The 23,185-nt window shown below is 39.7% G+C and overlaps 1 protein-coding gene across 1 annotated transcript in view; it reads left to right on the top strand.

Annotated features, from left to right (window-relative positions):
- Positions 1 to 22,754, top strand: part of TMEM164 (transmembrane protein 164) — a 28,698-nt gene extending 5,944 nt beyond the window's left edge. Inside the window, exons 2-6 of the mRNA XM_018070876.3 lie at positions 3,711 to 3,760; positions 5,421 to 5,487; positions 10,884 to 10,962; positions 20,372 to 20,472; positions 20,889 to 22,754. Of these exons, the coding sequence (XP_017926365.1) occupies positions 3,711 to 3,760; positions 5,421 to 5,487; positions 10,884 to 10,962; positions 20,372 to 20,472; positions 20,889 to 21,095 (504 nt within the window). The 3' untranslated portion in view covers positions 21,096 to 22,754. The remainder of the gene's footprint in view (positions 1 to 3,710; positions 3,761 to 5,420; positions 5,488 to 10,883; positions 10,963 to 20,371; positions 20,473 to 20,888) is intronic.
- Positions 22,755 to 23,185: the final 431 nt, after the last annotated feature.

Genomic DNA, 23,185 nt, shown 5'->3' with positions numbered 1-23,185 from the left:
ATCTTGTTTGGGAGGAAGACGTAACAAAAGTGAGTGTATGTGAAAGTGCATGTAAAAATTTTATTGTGAACTCATGCAAGCTCCCGCAGTGTCACTGACAGATTTAAATGTAATTTAATTTATTTCACACTGAATTTAGATTTTCTTAAGAAATTGGACTTTTGCTTTTTTGATTGTCAGGTTTTGTTAAAGCACTGATTTTAGAATGGGGAATGAAGTAACACACTACTAGTGAAGGACTGGTGCATAAAGTGGTGAGGGGAAAAAGGAAAAGTAACTTCAGTGACCTCTGAAATACTAAGATGTGATAACTAAAGCTAATGCACGCATAGAAAGACCTGAGTCATGTTAATTATTAATCCTAAAATATGAGAAATCTAGAAATCTTTTACCTGAGACTCTAAAAGGAAAGAGGGTGAGTATAGGTTTATCAATTAAAAAACTAAACCTGTGGAAGGGGAGATTAATCTAGAATATCTGTCCTAATGAACATATATAATTTACAATACATTAGATTATAGAGGATGGAAACTGTTCAACTTGCTACACCTCATCCATCCCTGGGTAGAACTGGGAAGCTGGGAGGTGGAAAGCAGGGACAGGCAGCTTCTTGTGCTCCCTGAGTCTGGTTTATGTAACACAGAAGCTACTTTTATTGAAGTATTTCTTAATGCTCTGCCAGCAGTGTTGCTTTGAATCATGAGTATCCTTCATGTTAGGTTAGCAATTCCACAGGACACATTAATCCCTAAAGCTGTGTGACACTGAGGCAGCTGTGGTTTTTATACTAAAATATTAAATACATTCTACTTGCTGCTATTTAGCAACTGGAATGTCACATCTTTTTCAGATGTGGCAGTCTGAGCTTGTCAAACCACAGGTATGATTTTTATTTCAGTTACCTTTCAGAAAGCAAATGATGGCTTATAAGTGGTAGGGCTGAATTGATAGTTTATACAGAAAGAAATGCCAAGTCAAAGCTGTAAGTGGAGCTGTTAAACTCTTACTTCCTGATAAATGATAGAATGATTGTTTTGAACTTACTTTAAAATTAAGTTTCGAGTTAATTAACCAAGACTATTACATCTCTTAAATTGTCCCTCTGCTTAGATGTTCCTTTCTTGTGTGGGAAAATGGATGGTTTTTATAAGTACAGTAAAGTACACTTAACCCTACCACTCTTGGGTAAGTATACTTTATTGTATCTTAGCCTTTTAAACATAACTTTTAAACATACCTTTTAATCTCTTCTGCTCTGGAGAGTACTTGGATACACCTAAGAGGGTGAAAAGTTTTATTTCAGTGCAGATTGACCAAAGCCTGTCTCTCTCTTGCATTTTTCCTTTTGTTTTAAATTCATTCCAATTTTGGAATAATCTGGTTTCCCCGAATTTTTCACATTACTCTGAATATTGCCAGTAGAAATTAAAGTATAACCTCTTGAAACTTTCATTCTGAAATAGTACACTAAACCAATCAATTTATGATCTGGTTAAGTGATCAGGACTGCAGTGTTTGAAAAGAAAGATGTGTTTCCAGTCTGCTGCAAGGAGATACTAAATCAAACAGGCGGCTCAGGGACAGACAAGCTGCGGTTTTGAAAGGTAAATGAAATCCGTGCTGTGTGTGTGAGATGCAGGGGTTTTACTCGTCCTGTGCTTGGCTGTCTTCTGCCAGGAGCTACTCAGACATCTGTAAGTGTTCCCATTGATCCCAGGAGTGCTACTTCGTGTGATGCTGAATCTGGAATGGTTAGAATTGTGTGACTCGTTCTGTTCTTCCCCCCTACCTTTTGAATTGTCTTTTGTCTCTTTAGTTTGTTGATCAAACAAGATGATCTTTGTTATGCATGTTTCTGTCTCAGCAGGGCTAAGGCTGGTGGAAGAAAAGCTTTTCATGACAAGTTTTGACTTCGCTCTCTGCCGCAGTGTACTGACTGAAAATTAGTGCCATTAAAATACTTTTGAGAGGAGCTCTTATGTGTAGTATTTTGTAGAGATTTGGAACGTTCTGGAATAAAAGAAAAGCGGAAATCCAGCCAACTCATAGGACCAAACAAACAAAATCAGTGAGCTCTCCCTATTTAGCTCATGGAGTGAGGCAATAACATTCAATTAATAGGTATTTGAAGAGGTGTTTTTCTTCAGTTCAGAGGCAGTATTGCTGTTCCATTTTGAACAAAAGATTGTACATATCTTTTGAGAATAGCTCTTGAGATTTTTACTAGTCTTCATTTTTGAAATGTTGATTACTAAAACTGGTGGTGAAACGTGGCATTCTAACACGTCAAAGAAACTAGGAAATGTTAGACAAAGGAGAAAATTTGCAGCTGACAGCTGAAGCATTTGAAGATCTGTTCCATAATCCTGAGTTTTAACATAAACATTCTGGTTATGATTTTTCTGCTGTCGTAAAAAATGGAAGTCAGGCTTATTTTGTGAAAGATCCCCCCTAACAGAGGGATTTGCATGCTTAAAAGTGTTAAATATTTATTTTTCCCTCATCAGTTCCTAAAAATGTTTCTTTCAGTAGAGTTGAAGTAAAAATAAGCAGCTGTGAATCTTGTTCTCTCCTTTGCCTGTCTCCATGGTAGTGAAGTGTTTTAAATTGGTATGTCCATCTGAGTCTTTGTAGCAGTGCCATCCTTTTTAAATGTGAGCTGGTTTTTACCCTCAGCACTGAGATGCAGTGTACAGACATGTATTGTAGCTTTTGCTCTACCATGGAGTAGTTGGAACACTCTGCAGTGCATTAGAAAAAGAAATGTCTGGTGTGATTAAGACACATTTCTGGTTTGATTAATTTGTGCATATAAAGAAAAAACTCAATCTGTAGTTTTCTAGGTTTTTTTTTTTTTTTAAGATGTAGGAAAGAGAAAGAAAAAATTTATCTTGGAAGAGCAGAATTTGTTTCGTGGCAGTATGAACTGTGCTTCAAAAGCAACATATATCTTTTGTCAGTATATAAAAGGATGATGCTTGTCCTCTAAATTTAGATGGGGCATTTTAGCAAATCAACAAAACTTTATTACATAAAAATTTAGATCAGGTCCTGTTTATGGTAGGAGTATGGCCTGAAAAGAAAAACAATGCTACTCCCATTGTATTCAGTTACTTTTGGTGGCTAATAATTGGTGACATTTTTACAGTAGTTTCCAAATACTCTGAGTGTGACAATGGAAGCATTTAAAGGTGACTGCTAAGCTTACACATAGAGCAGATACTGTGGTAGCCTTATTTTGGGAAGTATTAGGAGGCTTTTAGAGACAGGCATCTTGTGTGGGACCCTCAAGAGCTGGATCTGGCACTGCTGAAGGGAAGGGCAGTGGTGGTGCTGTAAATGCTGGTCTTTAGCACAGCAAGGACCTTATCATGATTGAGGGTTAAGGGACCTGCTGTAGAAAATGATTGCTAATACAGTAATCTGCTTTTTGAGAGACCTTTTATAATGCCAATAACAACAGGCTAGAATTTGGCTTGTTTGTTTGGCACTGAACTCTTGGTGCTGCTCATACTGCTTAAATCCTTTTTATGTGGGTAAAGTGAGACCTTTTAATTTTTTCAAGATTTTTAGTCTTTTCTAGCTCTGCTGTAAAACAGTTCTTCTGGTTAGCAATGATTTGTGACATGCAGAACTGGGTAGGAAAGATTTAGAAAATGGAGTCTAAAAGAGGTCATGTCATTAATGTAAATTTGTTTCTGATGTTTCAGATTTTTCTTCTCGCCTGTCCCCCATGTCGGACTGCAATGATTCTCTTCAGGTAATACCTCTTCCTTGCTACACTTCTGTCTACTTTCATAATGTATTTTAGAAGTTAGTATTTTATGACTTAAGCAGTGATTAAGTTTTATATGGAGTTGGAAATGCATATTGGTTGGATTGAAAAATGATACATTGAAGGGAATCAGAGCTTAAAGGGTGAGTGTTGGGTCACATACCCTTGGTGCTTCTCTATGGTGGGTTTGGCCTCCCTTTTGAACATGAATTAGCTCAGTAACAGAGGAGTTAATGCAGATTAATTTGTGTCATGGGCCTTGCACCTTTTTATTATCCTCAGTAAAAATTAGTAACTGGGCCTCATTGAAGGCCATGCATACAGTATGGGTCTAATTTTAAAATTGTGGATAGGTAAGGTTAAATAGTTAATGCAAATTCTTGCTGACCTGGGTATTTCTCAAATCCATGCAATCTTTCCTAAAATACTGCATGTTACTTTAGGAACCACAAGAGTTTCTAATGTGCAGGAGGCTCTAATGGGCAGCAGAGTCCAGTGAGCAGCTAAAGGACTGAATTAGTTGTGTTGTGGGGAAGGTCAGGGGACTTCCTAGGCAGAATGGTGGTCAGAAATGGCTGTAATTGCCACCCCAACATTAAATTCAGCTCTTTCTTGTCTAATTCTGGACATTTCTTGGAAAAATGATGCTGGGGGAATGCCTCCTACCTTCTCTCTGCAACTTTTCCCCATTGTTCCTTATTTTTTGTGCTGGGATTACAGAGATCCTGTGTCAGCTTCTCCATCTTGAAGAGTGTGAAGAGCATGTCTGGTGTCCAGGAAATCTTTGCTAAAGGTTATAGGGCAGAGGCCACAATATTTGTTGGTTTGTTGTTTTTTTTGTTTTTTTTTTTTCAGATTGAGTATTTCTATTTTGACACCCTGACAGCATATAAATTATGTGTGAAAGACTGTTTTAAAGTTGTAATACCTTGTCCCCCTCGTCCCCCCCATCAAATTTCTTTTAAATTCCTAACAGTTTATGACAGGCAGTGGTTCAGTGGTTGGTGGCAGTTTATGCTTTACTTAGTATCCAAACTGTTTCAGTCTCCTTTATATAAGATACAATTTTTCTGTTCCTGTGATGCAACAGTGGTTCAGAAAAAGATGGTTGAAAACTGCATAAAATACAGTATTATGACACTACTGTCCTGCCTCATGCTTTGTTTAGGACTTGCTGTTGCATTTTGATAAATGTAGTTCTTTTATTTAAGGGACTTCTTTCAGATTCCTGAAGCTTTTCTTTGAAGCTATACATTCGTAGGGTTAAGCAGGATAAAAACTGTTATCAAATATGCTATTTTAAGCTCTGGAAGACAAGTGAACAGCAGAATTCCAGCTACCTAGCAGCTTGCATCATGAACAGGATTATGGACAGTCCAGGCTTTCTAGGAATCCAAAGCTTATTATAGAAAGCAGTCCTACTTTAGGAAATTCCACAAATGTGTATTTAAATATATGTTTTTATCCTGGTTATTGCATTTACCAGTATCTCATTAATTGCATTTAACAGTGACTTTATTCAAATTCAAGCCAAAAGAATTTTAAGTGTCTTGCTACCTTTTATTGAAGAGATACTACGTAAAATAAGTGAAAGCACTGCATTGGATTTCCATCTGTGAAAAGATTATCCCATCTTTTTCCTAAGGTTGCAGATGCACATGCTGAATGGGGCCCTGTTGGCATTGCTGTTTCCTGTTGTTAATACACGCCTGGTGAGTGTACTGTAGTTTTCTTCCTCCTTTTTAATTTGTTTCTAAAACATTTTCTTTGGAAAGATGTCAGAGCTTTGCTTTGTTTGGCCTTTTAAAGTTTATTTTACCAGGCTGTAGATTCCCAGTACAGGTCATTACAGTGGAGCCAAAATACCACTGTATTTTTGGGGTGTCTGTGACTCGGTGTGAAAAACCAACACTGCTGCATTCCAAGCATCAGCTCCATCCTGGCCTTAAAGGAGAGGAAACTTTAATGGCTTTGAAAGAGGCTTTCACAGGTTAACCTGGTGGCATGTGGTCAAAATTCAGTTCCAGGCTTTTCAGACTCTGTGTAAATGTAAGATTCCTCTGGCCTGGAAAATGCCAAATGTTGTTCTTGGCTGTCGACCCCTCTCTCCCAAGATTAGGCACAGCAGGTTTCTTTTTTCCCATCTAAGTTTTCAAATCTGCTATAAAACTCCAGTCTCCTGGACAAAAAGTTAACCTATTGTTGTGCCTAGTAAGATTCTTAAACCTATTGGCCATATGGCACATGAATTAATATTATTAACAAAATTGTTGTGGACTTCAGACTCCATTGCAAATCTTGTTATTGGCTCTCCCTTTGCAGATATTAACTGTCTAAATAAGATTAGGTATAAACTTATGCTTATGTGCAGTTTGCAATTGTTTTATTAAAACTTGATACTGCTGAAGGGCATCAAATGAATAAAACAAGTGGGATTTTTTCCCGATAAGGATAAATCTTTTTATTTTGTATTTAAAGCCATCTAGTTTTCAAGTAAATATAACCTTAAGCATGACAAAATTATTTTCCTGGGTAACCTTTGAAGGATAAAATGTTGCAGTATTTAATAACTCATTAGCTTTTGTTTTCTCTGCCACGATCATAGATGTCACTCGTATTAGGGCAGTGGTGATTAAACAAGAAAGATGCAGACTATTCACAAAATTGTCTCCATAATTAGGATTGGAGGAGCCAAAGGACAATGTCCAAGAGCAAATATTTTTGGAGTAAATACAACTTAGGATATTTTTGGCCTAACAGCTTTTCTCTTTTCAATGTTTCTTCTGGCACAAGATAATGTGGGTGATGTTGTAGAGTGCTGCTGCTTTGACCCAGATTCTCTCGTGGCAGACAGACATTCAGCTCCACAACTACCACTGTAGTTGTTTATGCTGACGTTGTCCTGAAAGCAGGAAATGTCTCCTAAAACTTAGTAGGAATTTCAAAAGAATCTCAATAATTTTGTCTGAGCTGTCTACTCTGGTTTATAGTGTCTAAGTGAAAAACTTTTGGTTGTCGAGAACTGTCGTGTCTCTATGCAGCAACTTCAAATTTCAGTTTTATGATATTTTATGTCATATTTTTGTGTGTTTCATACAAAAATGTTATATACTTAGATATTTCTGTAAATAGTTGTAATATATAGTGTGTGGCACAAAGAGCATGAAAAATTGGTCACCTAACCCAGTGTGGGGAGGCAGATGGTCTGGGGCAGAGAGAGTTCTGAGGTCAGTGGAGCTGGAGAGCAGGAGACTGGTGCCTCCCATCACTTTGAGGGATTGTGCCAAACAGATGCATGGCCCTGAGTGCCAAAAGGCCTCCCTGGTGCCTTTCAGAGTGTAAAATGTGTTTTGTCTTTGTGAATTATTTGATATACAGTTGGATGTTGTCTTGTGGTAGGTTTTTCGTTGTCCTCGGCTGACATTGTCCTGAAGCTCCCTCTTCCATGGGATTGTTTGGAATCTTGCAGGCAGCAGATAATGGTGCTGATCTGTAGTCTCTGTTTGGAGACACCTGCTAATTTGGCAAGTTCAGCAGGAGGCATGTGCATAATAGCTGGCAGGTTGTGTATCATTAGGGAGATGAACGCAGTGAGATGCAGGAAAAGATATTAGATGTGCAGTTTTATTTGTGCTTACCAATAATCTGAAAGGGGCAAAAGGCAGGAGATAGAGAATGGAAGAGGATCATTGCTTCACCAGCTGATGGATGATTCAGTGGATATCAGGGTTTTGCTTCCAAGTGTTAACCTGTTCAATGTAATTTCCAGAACACCTCTTACAACATTTTGTGGCACAATCTGTTGGGTCACATGTTTTTGCTACCAGTTACATTACTGAATGCATTGTAAGTATTCTTTTTGTATAACTACTTCAACATTAAATTATACTGAAAAATAAATTGGTTGAAGCTTCTGGCATAATTTCATGGTTTCCATTTTCTTGTCATGCATCTGTTAATTTTTTTTTTAGAACCTCAGTAATTTCAAAATTATTCTTAGATAGTGGTCTCTTGGCAGTGGAAATGGAGAGTTGAGATATTCACTGCACCTACAGAAGAAAGTTTCTACCTTTTGTTGTTTTAATCTTTCAGTTAAACTGTGCTTGTCAAAAATCTTGTTGGACTATAATGGGCACCTGGGATAGTGTTCCAAACAAATGTAGCCTGAAAGATGAGGTCAGTCTATTCTGTTCTTTCCAAGAAAATATTTTCCTGCCTTGGCATGATGTTGAGGTGTCAACAATTAACAGATGCAACCGATGCACCCACTTGTATTTATTTGGCACCTAAATACTCCAGTTATTTGCTACATTATTTATGATGTGCTGATGGAATTAAATTTTGTGCATTGGAATAGACACTGGATAGAGATAAAATTGTTTCTTATGCAGTCAGCTTGTTCAGTTCTTATTCAGAATTTGCAATATTATTTTGTGAGTTCTTTTCCTTTCAGAAATTAAGGGTATTTTAATTTTACCTCATAATTTCATCCCTTTCTCATGATGTGATTAATTCTTGGTCAGCATTAATTATTCACTCTAATCATAGGGTAATCTTTTGTGACTCTTAAGTAGAGAAGAAGATGCTAAGGGGATTGGCTTGTTAGGTTCCCAAGTAGGACCCTAGAAAGGTATAAGAGGATATACAGGAGTAGAAAGATTTCTTTTTACTCTGTGTTTATGTTACATGGAACACAGTGTAGGTCCTGATAACCAGGCTATGTGGGTAAATTCATTTAACTGGCACAAAGACTCCAAGTGTTTGGAGAGTAGCTGGATTTGTTTGAGCTTTCATATTGCATTAATCAAATTTTAAAGGAAACTCTTTCTACTGGTTTGAAAGTGGGTTGGCTTTTTTTTTTTTTTTTGCAAGCTGATGTCCTGAAAATGTTGATATAGATAAAGTAAAAAACAGGACATGTCCCAAAGGTGTTGGACTTGTTGTCTCTGCTCACATGGCTGAAATGGTGCAGTTTTAATGTTTCCAGAAGCTGCTATTTTCTATTATTAGAACTGTTTGGCCAGAGAGGTACACATTCAAAATCTGTGTTAGGAGCAGAATCATACTCTGAGCAGGACTTTGAGTACATTCCATGCACACTCCAACCATTGCCTGCTGATTCTTGAAGTAATAATTCAGTTTTCCTGAAGTGCCTGTGCCTGCACAGCAAAGTGAAACAGGTCATGGTAGCTCATGAAGTCATCTCTAAACTGGCTTTATCTAACTGGCACAAGGAAGAACAACGGGAACAGTTGGGGGCTACTGAGAGATTGTGCTTGGGTTGCTGGTAGGTGATAAAGCCAAGGCTGGTGCATCTCTGGGCAGTTGTGCGTGCTGTGTGCATTAAACTGGTATGAGTGTGTTAGTGATGGTAATGTCTAAGAGGGTGGCTGGTACAGTGCAACATTTGATGTTTGCTGGGCTGTGTGCTGGATGTGCTACAGGAAAGACCAGAACCTGGGAGTTGAATTCTTTCTATTCCTTTTCTGCCATATTCTGCAGTGATTGTACAGAGTGATGGAGGAAGTGCTCTTGCACAGTATGGTGCTTGAGCCAAGATACAAATATTTAACAGAGGGAAGAGTACTACTTTCAGAAAACAGCAAAGTTTTAACCTGCTTGCCCACTGAAAACCAGCTGCTGGGTGATCCCCTGTGCTTATCTTCACTTACAGTTTCTCTTTGCATGTAGAAGGTGCCTCTCTGCTATCTGTGAGTGAATCTTTTATTGATAAAACAGTTTATAGACAAGGCATTTAGGTCCAGGTGAGCCAGTTGCTCAGTACAACTTTATAGTTCCTCTGGTGTGTTTTTTTCATTTTCTGTTTGTTGTAGCCTGGCTGTGCAACTTGAGTGCTTGGTTGTACAGAAACTCTGCAGCTCTACAGCAGGAAATGCACTTGCATGATCAGCCAGGCTTCAGAACAATCCATCTCTTACAGTGGGGGGAAAAAGATGTTTTGTTTTACACACAAAAAAAATATTGTCAACTCTTCTGCAGCATAAACAACTGTTCCTCTGTTCTGAGGAGTGTCCTGAGCACAGTGTTTGTGTAAGGGACCCTCACAACTCCGAGTGTGGAAGCCCTTTTGAAACCAGAGATAACCAGAGAATGCTCCTTGGCAGGAGTGCCTGCCTCACGTTATGGTGTTTATATTCAGGAGCAATTGTTTCTGAAGTGGGAGAGGTGCAGCTTTTTCTCCAATTAGGAAAACTACTTTAGCCCCTTCCCAAATTTTAATTCCCTCACTTTGCTCTCTGTGCCCTTTGACAAGGGACAGCAGGAAAGGTTCAAGTTCAGGAAACGTCACAACTTCCATGAAGTTCTTCTTTTTGCATACCATTACCTTGCTTGGGTTTATGTTCTGATACAGAATATTTGGAATAAAATAACCCAATAGATTGTATGGAAAGGTTTGTTAGCCTAGTCTCCCTGGAGCTGGCTGAACACCTTGGAGGTTGCCATCAGGGCACAGACATTCAGCTGGGGGATGCCAGGACTGGCAGAATCTGGCTGTTGGTTTTAGCATCTTTTACATTAAAAATAGGATATAAGAATTGTAGTTGAATTTAGAAGATCACTATGTTAATTACCAGCTGTTCATTGACTGCTATTTAGGAAGAAAACCAAACTATATTTCAACCTCTCTTCTGTTAATGTAGAAATTTCTGTAATGTATCTGTTTCAATGCTTCAGTGTCTCAGAACAGCAATAGAAAGGGAAAACTTTTCTCCCCCTCTCTCCTTCCAACAGACAAGCCACAGTCTGGTTTGATTACGGGAAGGGTTTGCATTGTTATTGGTAATTTATGCAAGCAAAGAAAGGAAAAAGAACAATCTTATGCTATTCCTTCGGTGTTGTGCTTCTGGCTCACTTTGGGAATTGTCTACTGGAAGTGCTGCCTTCCATTTGTGGTAAGGGGAGTGGAATGGGTACAGTTTCAGGGTACTTTCAAGGCACTGACCATTAATGTCAGCTCTTTGTCAATATGCATAGGTGATAAAATAACTGAGCTCAATGCATTGTCATAGGTCCTAAGGAGAATGATTCCTTGTAACTTGGTTATTAGTGACGAAAAATATTTACAAATATTTTCCTTTTTCCACAGCTCCCATTTGAAATGGAAATTTATTATATCCAGCATGTGATGCTTTACGTTGTGCCCATCTATCTGCTGCAGAAAGGAGGTATGTTAACAATTTACTCCATATGGACTGAATTGGTCCCATGCAGTGAAGAAAATGTGCTTACTGGATACCACCAATTTCATTCTTACCCTTTTTTAAACCAGTTTTCCCTGTTGTTACTTAATAGTTTCTAATGTTCTAATGTTGGAGTTGTTATCCAGGTAACACCAACTTGTGTCAGGCAGTGAAATGGAAATCAAAAAAAATGGGTCTATTACCCAAAGGGGTACCAAGGGTGTATTGGTATAATGTGCACTGTCTTTATGAGTAGCATCTCTGCCACTTTGTAACACTCTCAAGTTGGTGGGGGGATGTATTTTTAAGACCTTTGCCTTCTCAGTGCTGGAACTTAAAATGAGCTGAAAAAAAAAAATCATGATTACATCCCAGTAAATATTAGTTGTCTAGTCAGGCAGGTTACAGAAATTCTGAAGCTCTAATGAAATGCAGTGACACATATTAGTGACATGAACTAACTTGCTTGTTATCTCTTCTAACAAGATTTCCATCTTGCATTCACTTATGCCATAATAGTTTGGTAAGTCTGGGAATCCCAAATTGTTCCCCTGGCCAGTGATTTTTCCTCAGAAGGGAATGCAGTGTGTATTCAGCTGGTGTGATGCTCTGCTCCCCTCTAGCGTTCACATGCCTCTGGCTGCATTTTCTAGCAGAGCTAAATTGTTTTATTTAGGCAATAAAAGATAACTCAGGGTCCAGGGGTTCAGTCGCCTTTAATGAAAACCCTGATTATGTGATGTGAACCAATGGGATGCAGTTTAGAAAATGCTCAGAACAAGCAGAATCAACCTCTTACAACTGATTCAACAGAATGGATTTTATACCAGCAGTGACTTACAGTCCTTCAATAACCTCTGTGTTATAGTGACTGTATTGCACTGTGACCTGCTGAGTGAAACTAAACAAAAATTATTCAAAGGAAAAAGTGAAGTATCATACTTCGAAACTTCATTCTGCTTCTTTCTCTTACCAGAGAGATATGACAACCACATTTAATTTTAATCCATCCTTGGTATCCTAAAATTCTGGCAAATAATGCTAAAGTGCAGTGTGGTTGTAGAAGTGATACAAAATCCCAGTCTTTGCAGTAGTGTGGGGAGCAGGGGGGGAAAAAGTGTAATCAGCCATGGAGTACTCTGTAGGCAGTGACAAACCAAGCTCTTGGGATGTCAGTAAATCACTTGGTGGCCTTGAAGTTCCCATCTGACATCATTTTGACATGTATGTCCTCTGCCTTAAGGTTTGGCTTTGGATGTCACTTGATATGTCCATTTAAGTTTTGGGGCTTTTTTTGTTTGGCTTGGCTTTTTGTTTGTTTTGAAGTAGAGGGTCTTGGGGTTTTTCAGGACCTGGGACTGACAGGACTGTATTTGCAGTTTGAAGGGTTGGGGATTGTCACCCTGGTCCAGTTTTCTAAACTCCTGCCCTGTATTACCTTACGGGTATTTGCTGCCATCTAATGTTGCTGTGATGGCATTGAAATTGCCAAAGAGCTTGGTTGGCCAAATCTGTCGATTGAGATTGCTCTAGGCTGTGTAACTAATAACTGTTCCATGTCTTATGCACTTGCCTTCTTGTCACCTGACTGACTGTAATTCATTAACATCCATCAACTCCTGCATTAGTTATGGTGCCACAGGTGACCTGATGCATGATTTTTGATGGAAAAATTACTCAGCCTGAAAACATTTGTTAGTGTTTTGTCATTTCACTAGCACCTCTGTTTAAAGTACCTTCTGGGTAGATTACACAGGCCTTTATCCTAAGTATATCTTGTGAAAATTGCTTTTTTCTGTCACTGACATTGAGCAGCATGCAGCTCAGTTTCTGTATTCTAAATAGAAATTTGCAACAGTGAATCTATGGATTGTGGCTGAGAGAAGTAATTGGAGGGTAGAAAACTGGAAAAATGACAAGGAATGGATTGCATATGGAAAAATGTACGACTTCACTTTTACTGGACATCTGGCCTTTATGGGGTCCAAACATTTCTCAGAGGCAGGGTGAGCAGAACACCTGAAGCAGAGTGGATTTGAGGCTCAGTCCATGCAAAACTGCACACCCACGTTTGCTGATGTGCTAATCAGGTATCACCCCAGTCATGCACACGCATTCGACTCCCTGCTGAAACGTTTCCTTTTTGAAAGGAAATTGGGTGACAGCAAACAAAGGCTGCAATGATTTATTTTCAGTGTCTTCCTGCTATTCATTACTGTGGTGCAGACAGGTCATGATGCACTGGCAGCATCACCTTCATGTCCCTCCTGACCCCATAAGTGTGGGGGCTTTACCACACTTAGCAGCACATTGGTGAGAGAGAGACTTTTAGAACTCAGGCTTCAGCGTAGCAAAGTGAACTCACTGAAGCTCAAGGGCATATTCCCTCTTGGGGATTAAGTCTTCTTTCTCTCTTTCTCTCCCCTCTGTACTGAGTGAATGTAAGTTTCCCTACTTCCCTTTCTTAACATATCTTCTTCCCAAGTTCGTATGTGTATACATACATACACATTTGTGCCAGACAAAATTAATGTTTATGCACAGTGGCTTATCTTTCTTGGCTGCACTAAGAGACTCTCATGCAAAATAGATGCAGTGTGGACGTAACAGGCCAGCACAGAAGATCCCTAACTCAAGACAGTTCTTACATGAAATATGTCTGCAGTTGGCACTTTTATTTTTCTGGATGAATCTTACCTTGTGTCACCTGTGGCTGCTCCCCAAAATTACAGGATGCATCTGGATAGGCCACAGCATTCCAGAAATAACTGGATGGGCTGAACAGTGACCTGCAGGTCACTGTTTTCTCTTGTCCTTAGGAAATGAGACCCTTGCTTCTCTGTCAAAAAAGTCCAAATGCTTTTGTAGTTTGTGTTGGTTCACTGTCATGTCAGGTGAGTGTGGGCACTGGGAAAAGGGAGGTGCCATGAATGGTCAAGGTGGGAGGCAGAAGACCAGAACCACAGCAGTGCAGATTTAGAGCATGGAACCAACACCTTCATCAAAAAGCTCCTCAGACTGCTTCTTTCTACAAGTGAGCTGGTTTTCTGAAGCATATGAGTATGATCTGATAATTATACTTTCTGTCACTGGGGTACAGACTGCAGGGAGAAGGCTGAGGAAGATGGCAGCTGAGGAAGTGTCATGTCTCAAACTGCCACAACTATTGCACCAGTGCATTAACCTGATCCTCTGAGATCCAGGTACTAGTGGTGTTCAGGACAGCTTAGTTTTTTAACTGTATATTCTTAAGATAATGGAAAAAAAATCGAATTTGCACTGCATCAGCTTTAGAGACTCTCAGTTCCTGACTGTCTTGGTCCTTAAGCTGGTTTGGTCAGGTTTTCAGGTAGATTTGACAAGGTTAGGTGTGCACCTTATTTCAGAACTTCAAATCATATTGAGATTTAATCGAAGTGAAATTGTTATTTCCTTAGAGCAGTGAGCAAATGATGTTAGCCCACAACAGATTGAAATAAGGGTTAATTTATAGCAGCTCCCTCTCAGTGGAGCTCAGAGATATTCTGTCTCGTGATCGCCAGCCTTATTTAGTTGCCTTAGGGACTTCAGCAAGTGGAAGAGGATGTTGGTGCTGAGGTTTTCCAGGATTTTGTTCCCGAAGAGCCGCACCTGGAGTTCCGGGATACCCCGGAGCGGTCGCGCTGTGGGGCCGCGGCCGCCAGGGGGAGCTGCGCGAGCCGGGAATTCCCGGTTCCAGCGGGTTCGTCAGCGAGGTGCGGGCCGGGAAGGGGTTCGGGGGGGTCGTGGTTTTTTGGGGGGGAGAAATCCTTTTTCTGGAGCTGAATCTGACAGTAATGGCCTTGCAGATTCTGGACAGTCCCGTGGTCCGGCCCTAAGTGTTTTAAGAGCTGATTTGCTGTGCACAAGTGGACAGACACAGACACCCCAAATAATTGAGTTGTTTGCTGGGAGTAGAGTCAGAACTTTCTTCTTTTAAGGCGAGTGCTATATCTTTATAAGCAACGAAGATCCAGTCTCTCTGACTCAAGTCCTAGCGCCCTTTTCTTTGTTGATCTGAGAGTCTTCAAAAGTGGCATCAAAAGAGAGAAGTTCTTTGGCATTGTCAGAAAATCAGGAGAAGTTGATTTATTTTTTTTCCTCTTTTTTTCCCCTCTCACGGAGAATGAATGCCTCAGTCACGCTTCAGAAGCTGGGCAGAAGCAGCTCTGTGGGGGCAGTGCAGCGTGTCTGACCTGAGGGGAAGCTGATGTAGAACACAGATACCAAGTACAGACGAAAGGATCATTTTTCCTGATGGCTGTAAACTAGGAAAGTGCAATTAAAGCAATGGGGGATTGAAATTTGCGCTCTCCATTGGCTGTTAGGACTTGCTGTCTAGAGTGGGGGATTACCATATTTAAAGATTTTTTTTTTTAGCTGTTGCACCCTTTGTTCAGCCACTTTTCTCCTTTGCGACACTCTACCTGTGTTTGGCTAGATCTATCCTTAGCTTTTTAAAGGAGTTGTAAAGCAGGTTTTATTATATACCTTAGTAGTAATCCAGGAAAAGTATCACTTTATACTTGGACATATTTAGGTAGTAATACCTCTAGTTCATCTCCATCCTTGATAATGTAACAGCTCTCTCACTGAACCTCTGAACTGCTTGGAGATCTGTCAACTCTTATGTATTATTCCCCTACTCTCCTGCTGGCAGTTCCATGTTCCCATTCCAGCTTTTGTCTGCCTGCTGCACCCCACGTATTAGACATAAATGTCTGGTTTGCTGTCCAGCTGTGCTTGTCCTGTGGCACTTTGAGCAGCAGGGTGGCTGTGTGCTGTCGCTCTGGCTGCAGGCTCAGTCTCCTTTGTAGCTTGATCATTCCAGAACAATCCTGTTTGATGATTTAAGAGACCTGGAGAGGAAGAGAAGGGGACATGTCTGTTCTGTGACCCTCTGAGCTTTATGCCCTGAGCAGTTACAGTTCGTTTGAAAAATGAAATCTCTCTCTAGGAGAGGGAGAAATTTAGAGGGGCAGGTACCAGTATCTAGAAGAGCTGCTACTGTCTGAAGGAAGAGGAAGAACTCCTGCTGCTTCTTTATGGAGAATAAAAAGTGGTTCCTGAGTGGAGCAGGTAATATAAGATCCCTGTGTGAGCTGGTTGTGATGAGAGCAGCTGGCACTGAGGGGAAACAGAAACCTCCTGGCATAAGGTAGTATTTGGAAGTCTACACATGGAGTCTGAACAGCTGTAGGGGAAACAGTGGATTTCAGGATCATCCTCTTGAGAACATTTTTTTCCTGTTTTCCTCTGGATAGGAAGTTTGGTCTCTAGGCCAGCTCAATAGGCCAAACAATTAGAATTAACCCTTTGATCAAGGGAAATAAAATGAAAATAAATTTGCCCTCACATTTTTGTAGGCTTGAAAATGAGAGAACTGTAATAGTTGCTGTGAGTTTTGGTTTAAGCAGGTGGTCTTGTAATTGTGAGACTACTGAAGGAGAGTGTGCAGTGCTGGAAAACTCATAAAGCTCTATCAAATGTAGTGGGAATGGAAACCAAGACATTAAAGAGATTATTTAAAACCTTACTAAATTAAAAATTTGTATTATATCTAGGTTCTAATTCAAACAGAGGAGTAATTTTCTCCTTCATTATGCTTTCAGAGAATTACAAAGGGAGTATCACTTTCTATTAAGTTGCGCTCAAATTTTTACAAGCCTATGTATTGAGAATTTTAGATAAAAATAATGGTTCATAAGAACACTTGAACTAGCACAAGACATTGTGGGGGCAGCAGTATAAAAGAAATGGAGTCTTTGTTGATTTTTAAAGCCATGCTTCCATTTCCTCGATGGCAAAGTAAACAACTTGGCATGTTCAAGGTCAACAAAATTTTGTCTGCAGAAGCAGACAAAGAATGCCTAACTCTTTGATCTATGTGGAATCCTTCCTATCAATGCTATTGAAGTATTGAAGTTTAATTTAAACTGACATCCCCTGCCATGCTATTTCAACACAGGAGCAAATATACAGCCTACCAAGATGACCCTGATTTGGAATGGTCTCAACTGTCTGGGCCATGACTCTTTTTGAGAATGAGATTAGTGCCAGACTGGCAGTTGGATTAAATTTTTTAAATGCTTAATGTATAAGAATTGCCCATGATCCTTAGCAAATAGAGAGTGAAACTCTCTGCTATTACCTGTTAAAATTGATTTCCCACTCAAGCAGCAGAAGCTTTTGCCAAAGCCAACACAGGCCCTTGAAACAACCCCTCAGCTGGGTCTCAGTTTTCCTGTTTGTGTGTCTCTGTTAACAGAGTGTGTACTATGGAAAGGAGACCATGCTCTCCATTAAACAGCCATCTGCTGAATAGCAGGACTGTAGAGTAGTAAAATCTATACTGGTTATTTATCTAATGAGAAAGGTACAGAAAATATCCCAGGTATGAATTTAAAATTAGTTTCCCAAAGCACACTTGGGAATGCAGAGCACTATGAGATGTTTTCCTGTGGAGGTCAATGTTTCCATTTTGTCCCTTGATGGCCAAACAATGCTGCTGCTGAAAGTCACACCATTATTTTCAGGATTCCAAAGTCTAACAAGGGAGGATTTTTCTATTACAAAGCAAACCCAAAAATCTGTAGAGAGCAAGAGTTGCTGATGCATTTTTGCAGTTTTGCAACAGAGAGAGAATGTAGCAGAGTGAAATTCTTGGCTGAGGGAACCTGAACAGCTCTCTTGAGGGACCTCTGAAACATGATTCTCTGACTAGATTGAAGCTGGACATGAGAAGTCTGGGTTCAAAGCCAAATTATGCCATGGATCCTGTTGTCATCTTGTGCAATTTCCTTGGTCTTTTAATGACTGCTGTTTCACTCCATTCTCATTTCATAACTGGGTCCACTTGTCTGTTTTGGTGTTCATACCCTACCTGCACTGTAAATCACTTGGATATGGGGGTCTCTGTATTTTAGCTTTCCAACCACCAGGCTTTGTCAAATACTTTTGAAGTAGCACAGGCAACTGCCAACAGATGAGTTCACGTGAAACCTAATTTGGTTTAGCCTGTTCCCAAGGAACTGCTTTGATACCTTATTTAAATTTTATGTTGTGTTATGTATCTAGGTTAAACATGCACCTAGGACTTCAAAGACAATATAAATAAATTTTGCAAGTCAAACAATGTTTTCTTTACAGCTGAGGAAGGAGCACAAAGAGTTTCTGTAAAGCTTGACCAGGTCACCTAAAGTTGGTGCAGCCAAAAATAGAGCCATGATCTCCTGCATTCTGACAGCAAAGCTGGTTCCTCCTTCTCTTGCTCTCTGTAATGAAAAACCATATTCAAGGTGGTGTCACATAGCTGATGTTTTCAGGCCATGGAGTTTAATGAATATCGTTGCTATTTAAGTAAAGACTCCTGTACCATTTTCTAAATAGGATGCCAGCTCTAAGCTCACACTTGCATTCCAAGAATTACTGTTGGGAATTTTTTCCCTCTACCTGTAGAGCTTAAAGCTATTCATGGAGAGTTGGCTTTTACCTTTAGATTTTACAGTTCAGACACTTCTGAACGTCACCTTCCTGCTGGGTAAGCAATCTTACAAGCTGCTTTTTGCTTTCCAAGCAGCTTCTGTGCTCCTGTTTATCAGGGATGCACCAAGTCCCAGCTTGCTCAGTGAAACACGGTGTGCAGCCGTACCTTGGCTAATTACAGTAATACAGCCTCTCATTAAAGCCAGGGAGTGACGTGTGGGGTGCAGATGTGCTGCTGTCATTCAAACAGGCAATCAGTGTCTTGCTCTGGGGATTGGCAGCAGAGCACTTGTGTTCTTGTGCAGCTTTAGACAGCAGCGTGTGGGTAACTTTGATTTTGTGCCATTCACAAAATGCTATTTAACCGAACTTGTTTCAGGCAGCTACTGCAAAATCAATTTGAACTGGCATGATGGGTACAAACTAGGGAGGAAAACTATGCAGAAAAGAATTTTAGAAGGGCAACAGATTGAGGAGGCATTCCTCTAGAGACTTTAAACATGAAAAGGGATGCACCATTATACGGGGATGTGGGAACAGCAGTTACTTGTATTTATCTACATACATAGGCATATTCACAGCAGCTGTGGTCTGGTGGGTTCTGTGGTCGCTGAACTCTGCATGTGGAGTTATTTGAGTTCTCAGTAGCCTTGTACAGCGTATGCTGAAGTCTGTAATTACTTCCTGGTAATTACTGAATGTGCCAGCAAAGGCTGGTATCAATATTGCACTCTGTGCTGTAAGCTGTCCTTTGAGTACTGGATACACATCCCAATGTTTAATAATATCTAATAGATCAGAGAGCAGATAAAGGCAGATAAAAATTGCCAGTGTATTTTTATAATCCTCTGGAACTCTTACAGCAGCTGAGCAGTATGACATTGTGCATCTTTCTTTTGTGTTCTGAGGTTGAAGTTATTAAAGTCATAAGGAAAATATTATTTTTTCCACATATCTTACACTAAAACTTTCATGGCTGCTAGTAAGAGTCTTAAGAACTCTCTAAACTGGTTTTGTTCTCACTGTATGAAATTTGAATATTTAATTCCCAAAATAGTCATGTATCTGTGGGTACTTTTATTAGATCTGATTTCCTCGGTACATTCTAGATCAGGGAACATTGTGTTTTGTCAGTAAATAGACAAAACCTGCTTTCAGGAGGAGAGAGAAAGGTGGAAATAACATGGTATCTGCTATTTCCTTTGAAGGGAAAAAGTATTTTACAGTATCTGTGATATCTACTGATTACAGTGTAGGTATACTACCACTGCTTGTAGTGTATACCTGAAAATATCTCCACAACAGTTTTCATTTAAAAGCAAAACCTCTCATTGATGGATTGACTACTTTATACAGCTTTTCTCTTTCTTGGCATTATTGCTGCAAGTTCCTTTTTGATAGTTGTTAAACAACCATAAAATTAGGGAATGGCAATGCTGTGCTCTAATACAGTGCTGTGCAGGACCTGCTGCTGCCTAAATCAGTTCTGTGCACGCTGAAAGCATAGTCCCTGCAAGAAGCAGCTGTTTAAGTATAAATAACCTGATTTTTGAAGACTCATTGTACACTGTGTCTTAAAATCATATAGTACTTCTGTGGTAGAAGGAAGATTGAGGTAAAAATCAATGGTGTTGGTGAAAAATAGGTAAATGTAATGAGATAACATATTGCATATTTTTACTGCTGGACCAGAAGGAGGGAAGAAGCTGTTCAGGATGCTCCAGGTGAGAATTAAAGCTCTCAAATATTAATTACTGTGATGGTATTGAGTAGGTTATCAGCTCAAGCCAGATGCCCTGACATGCACAGAGCAGGAGAGAGAGGATTATTGTTGAGTGTTTGATGGACACAGCAATGCAGCTGAATACTAATGTGTTCCTTTCTTTTCAAGGTATCTACACTCCAGAGCCACTCTGCAATTTCTGGTGGGCTCTTTTATCCACGGGGTTTATGTTTGTGTATCACTTCAGCATCTTGCAGATTCTGGGACTGGTAAGTAAACACAGGTTAATAAATGGGTATTTGCAAGTACATCCAAAGTAACACCACTGACTACTTTGTTCCACAGTGTCCAGATCCACATGGATAAGAACTTGCAATGCAAATTTTTGATAAGGCTACCTGTATGCAAATTGCATGTTCTAACAAGCATTTGTATCTTGTGTCTTTCAACCATTGGTAAAATATTTCATAGTTTGGTTATGTACCTGCATAAATCCATCTATTAAATGCACAATGAAATTTGGATCTGCTTTATTTCTGGAAGCTGCCCTATTTGTGTCGAGCGAAAGCGTCACCTAAACATTTTTCTGTTATTATGGTAATTTCAAAAATTACCAGTTTAGGTGTCTGAATCGGTGCAAAGCAAAAATATTGTTTAATTTATAAATTTGTTGTCACTTTCTCAGGTTACAGAAGTGAATTTGAACAACATGTTGTGCCCAGCAGTCTCAGATCCTTTTTACGGGCCCTGGTATCGAGTCTGGGCGTGTGGACATCAGACTGTCATGACCATGACCCATGGGAAGCTTGTAATCCTACTGTTTTACAGTGCTGTCCCCATCTTTAAATGTAGCATGGACTTGCTCAGACTCCCAGCTAAGAAAATAGACTGAAATTTCTCCCTGTGGAGTCGTGCAGGAAGCAGAGACACCTATACTGGAAAACCAGGAGGAGGGATGAGAGGACAACGGCTTTATACTTCTCCCCACAGTTTATTGCCTCAGAAACACCTTTGTAATCAAGTGAGGGGTTTTTTTTACCTGCTGTTTCTCACTGCCTATTGCCAATGGCAAAATTAGTGGCCTTATTTTGGGAAAGGTTTGTGTTTTATACATTTTGTATAGATTACAGTAGAATCTTGCTAAGCCACCATTTAAAGTTAGGCCAGGACCTGTCTACATTCCAGCAAAGAGAGTGGCAGTGCTACTTTGTTTTGACTAATTTTCCATTAAATGTAAGTACAGTTATATCATGGGATAGGAAATAATGCTGCATTGCAACACTCCAGAGATGTGAACGAACACATGTTGAACCGCATCACCCTGGCTTAACTCTTAGAACCTGAATGTTCCAAAACAGCCACAGGAAACAATGTTAATCTCCCAGTTGTAAGTGCAAAGGAGTGAGGTTCTACTGTACTTTCTTTAAGCTGGTTGAAAATGTTGGGGAACAATAACTCATTCAAACAATACTTTTTTTGGTTTGTTTTTTAAATCAACTACTTAATTCTTAAGCTGCTGTGGATAACTATCCATCTAGTGAAGTCCCATCATATCTTGATGCTTTGGAGATGCTTTTATTTGGGTGAATAGAAAAAAATCATGTTGAAATAATTTCAAAAGACCATGTTATGTAGAAGCCATGATAAGATATTGCATCCACTCTTCTGTCCAGACTTTGAACAAAATGTTTTTTCACTTAGCTTAGGCCGGAGAAGGAGTGGAGATACAAAATCCATTGTAAAGATCAGAGTTCTCTTTTTTTTTTTTTTTACTTAGTAGCTTTTGAAACATTCCTGCTCTGTCTACACTGCTCCTTGCTGAGTAGACTGGTTAAAGAAGGAACAAACTGAAACTGTTCTCTCCCTACAGCTCTTTTACATTCAGTGTACCGATTTTAAAATACAGGTACAAACAGGAATGTCAGATCAGTGCAGGCCTCTACTGAAAAGAACATGTTCCAGTTTACTGGTAAGAATAAATCTTCTGTCAACATGTCTTTTGGAGAACAGGATGTAGATGGGCAGAATGATAAACAGTGAAGTGTGTACCTGTTCAAATTTTGCAAGGCTAGAGGAGAAACTGTTGGGCAGAAAGATGGGAAATCCTGAGTGTGTTCTTCCAGAACTGTGAGTCTGTGTCACAGGCTGTTGGGTTTTGAGGCTGCAGGTTTTTGTTGCACAGAAGTTTGTTGCAATTTATAGACTCATTATGTTATCAAAGCTGTGACTTGTAAGATAAACCAAAACCACCATACCTCCTTCAGCTGGATCACCTGAAGGGATGTTCTGAAGTTAGGGTACAGTCATTTATACCTCAGGAGGGAAAAGTAAGAACAAGAAGTGGTTGATTTTGGGCTTTTTGTCTGTTTTCCTTAAAAAAGAAAAATTTTCATTGGCAAAGGAAGAAGTGGCTACTTCAAATATTTTTATTCTGTATGATTAAAAAAAGTCCACCTCAATCAGAAATATATTGTCCCACATTCTGATTTACAGACTAGTTTCTGGTTTTCTTCCCTGCCTTGCTCTGTGTGTTTGTATGTGTACATATATATACATATATACACATACAAGAGAATAGATACGTGTATGCTTACAATTTGAGAACATGCAGCATATACCTGAACTGTCCCTCAGGCATATAGAGCTGGTGTGAGTTACACAGACTATGTGGCTCCTCATGTTTTTAATTAGAATTCAACTCAGAAGATAAGCACCTGATTTAACACAGAGTTCACTGTCAGTCAGTGTTGGTACATGAGGAATTCCACTGTGGACTCTCCCTGCTGCCTCAGGAAAACTGGGAATATCTTCTGAAGCGGGGTCTAAAGAAAGAATGTGTTGGCATTGAAGGCCTGAATCCATCTGTGGAAGATCACTGGATGAGCTGCTGAAGGGATGGAAGTTCTTGCTGGTTGTTTCAGCAGATTCAGTCCTTTGTGATGGGCATTGCTGGGAGATGCCAATGCTGGATGTTAAAGCCTG

The sequence above is a fragment of the Manacus vitellinus genome, unplaced genomic scaffold (genome assembly GCF_001715985.3).
Source record: "Manacus vitellinus isolate BGI_N305 unplaced genomic scaffold, ASM171598v3 scaffold_19_pilon, whole genome shotgun sequence".
NCBI classification, from domain to species: Eukaryota; Metazoa; Chordata; class Aves; order Passeriformes; family Pipridae; genus Manacus; species Manacus vitellinus.
Note: the sequence above shows the minus strand (reverse complement) of the source record. Positions and strands in the feature narration are given on the sequence as shown.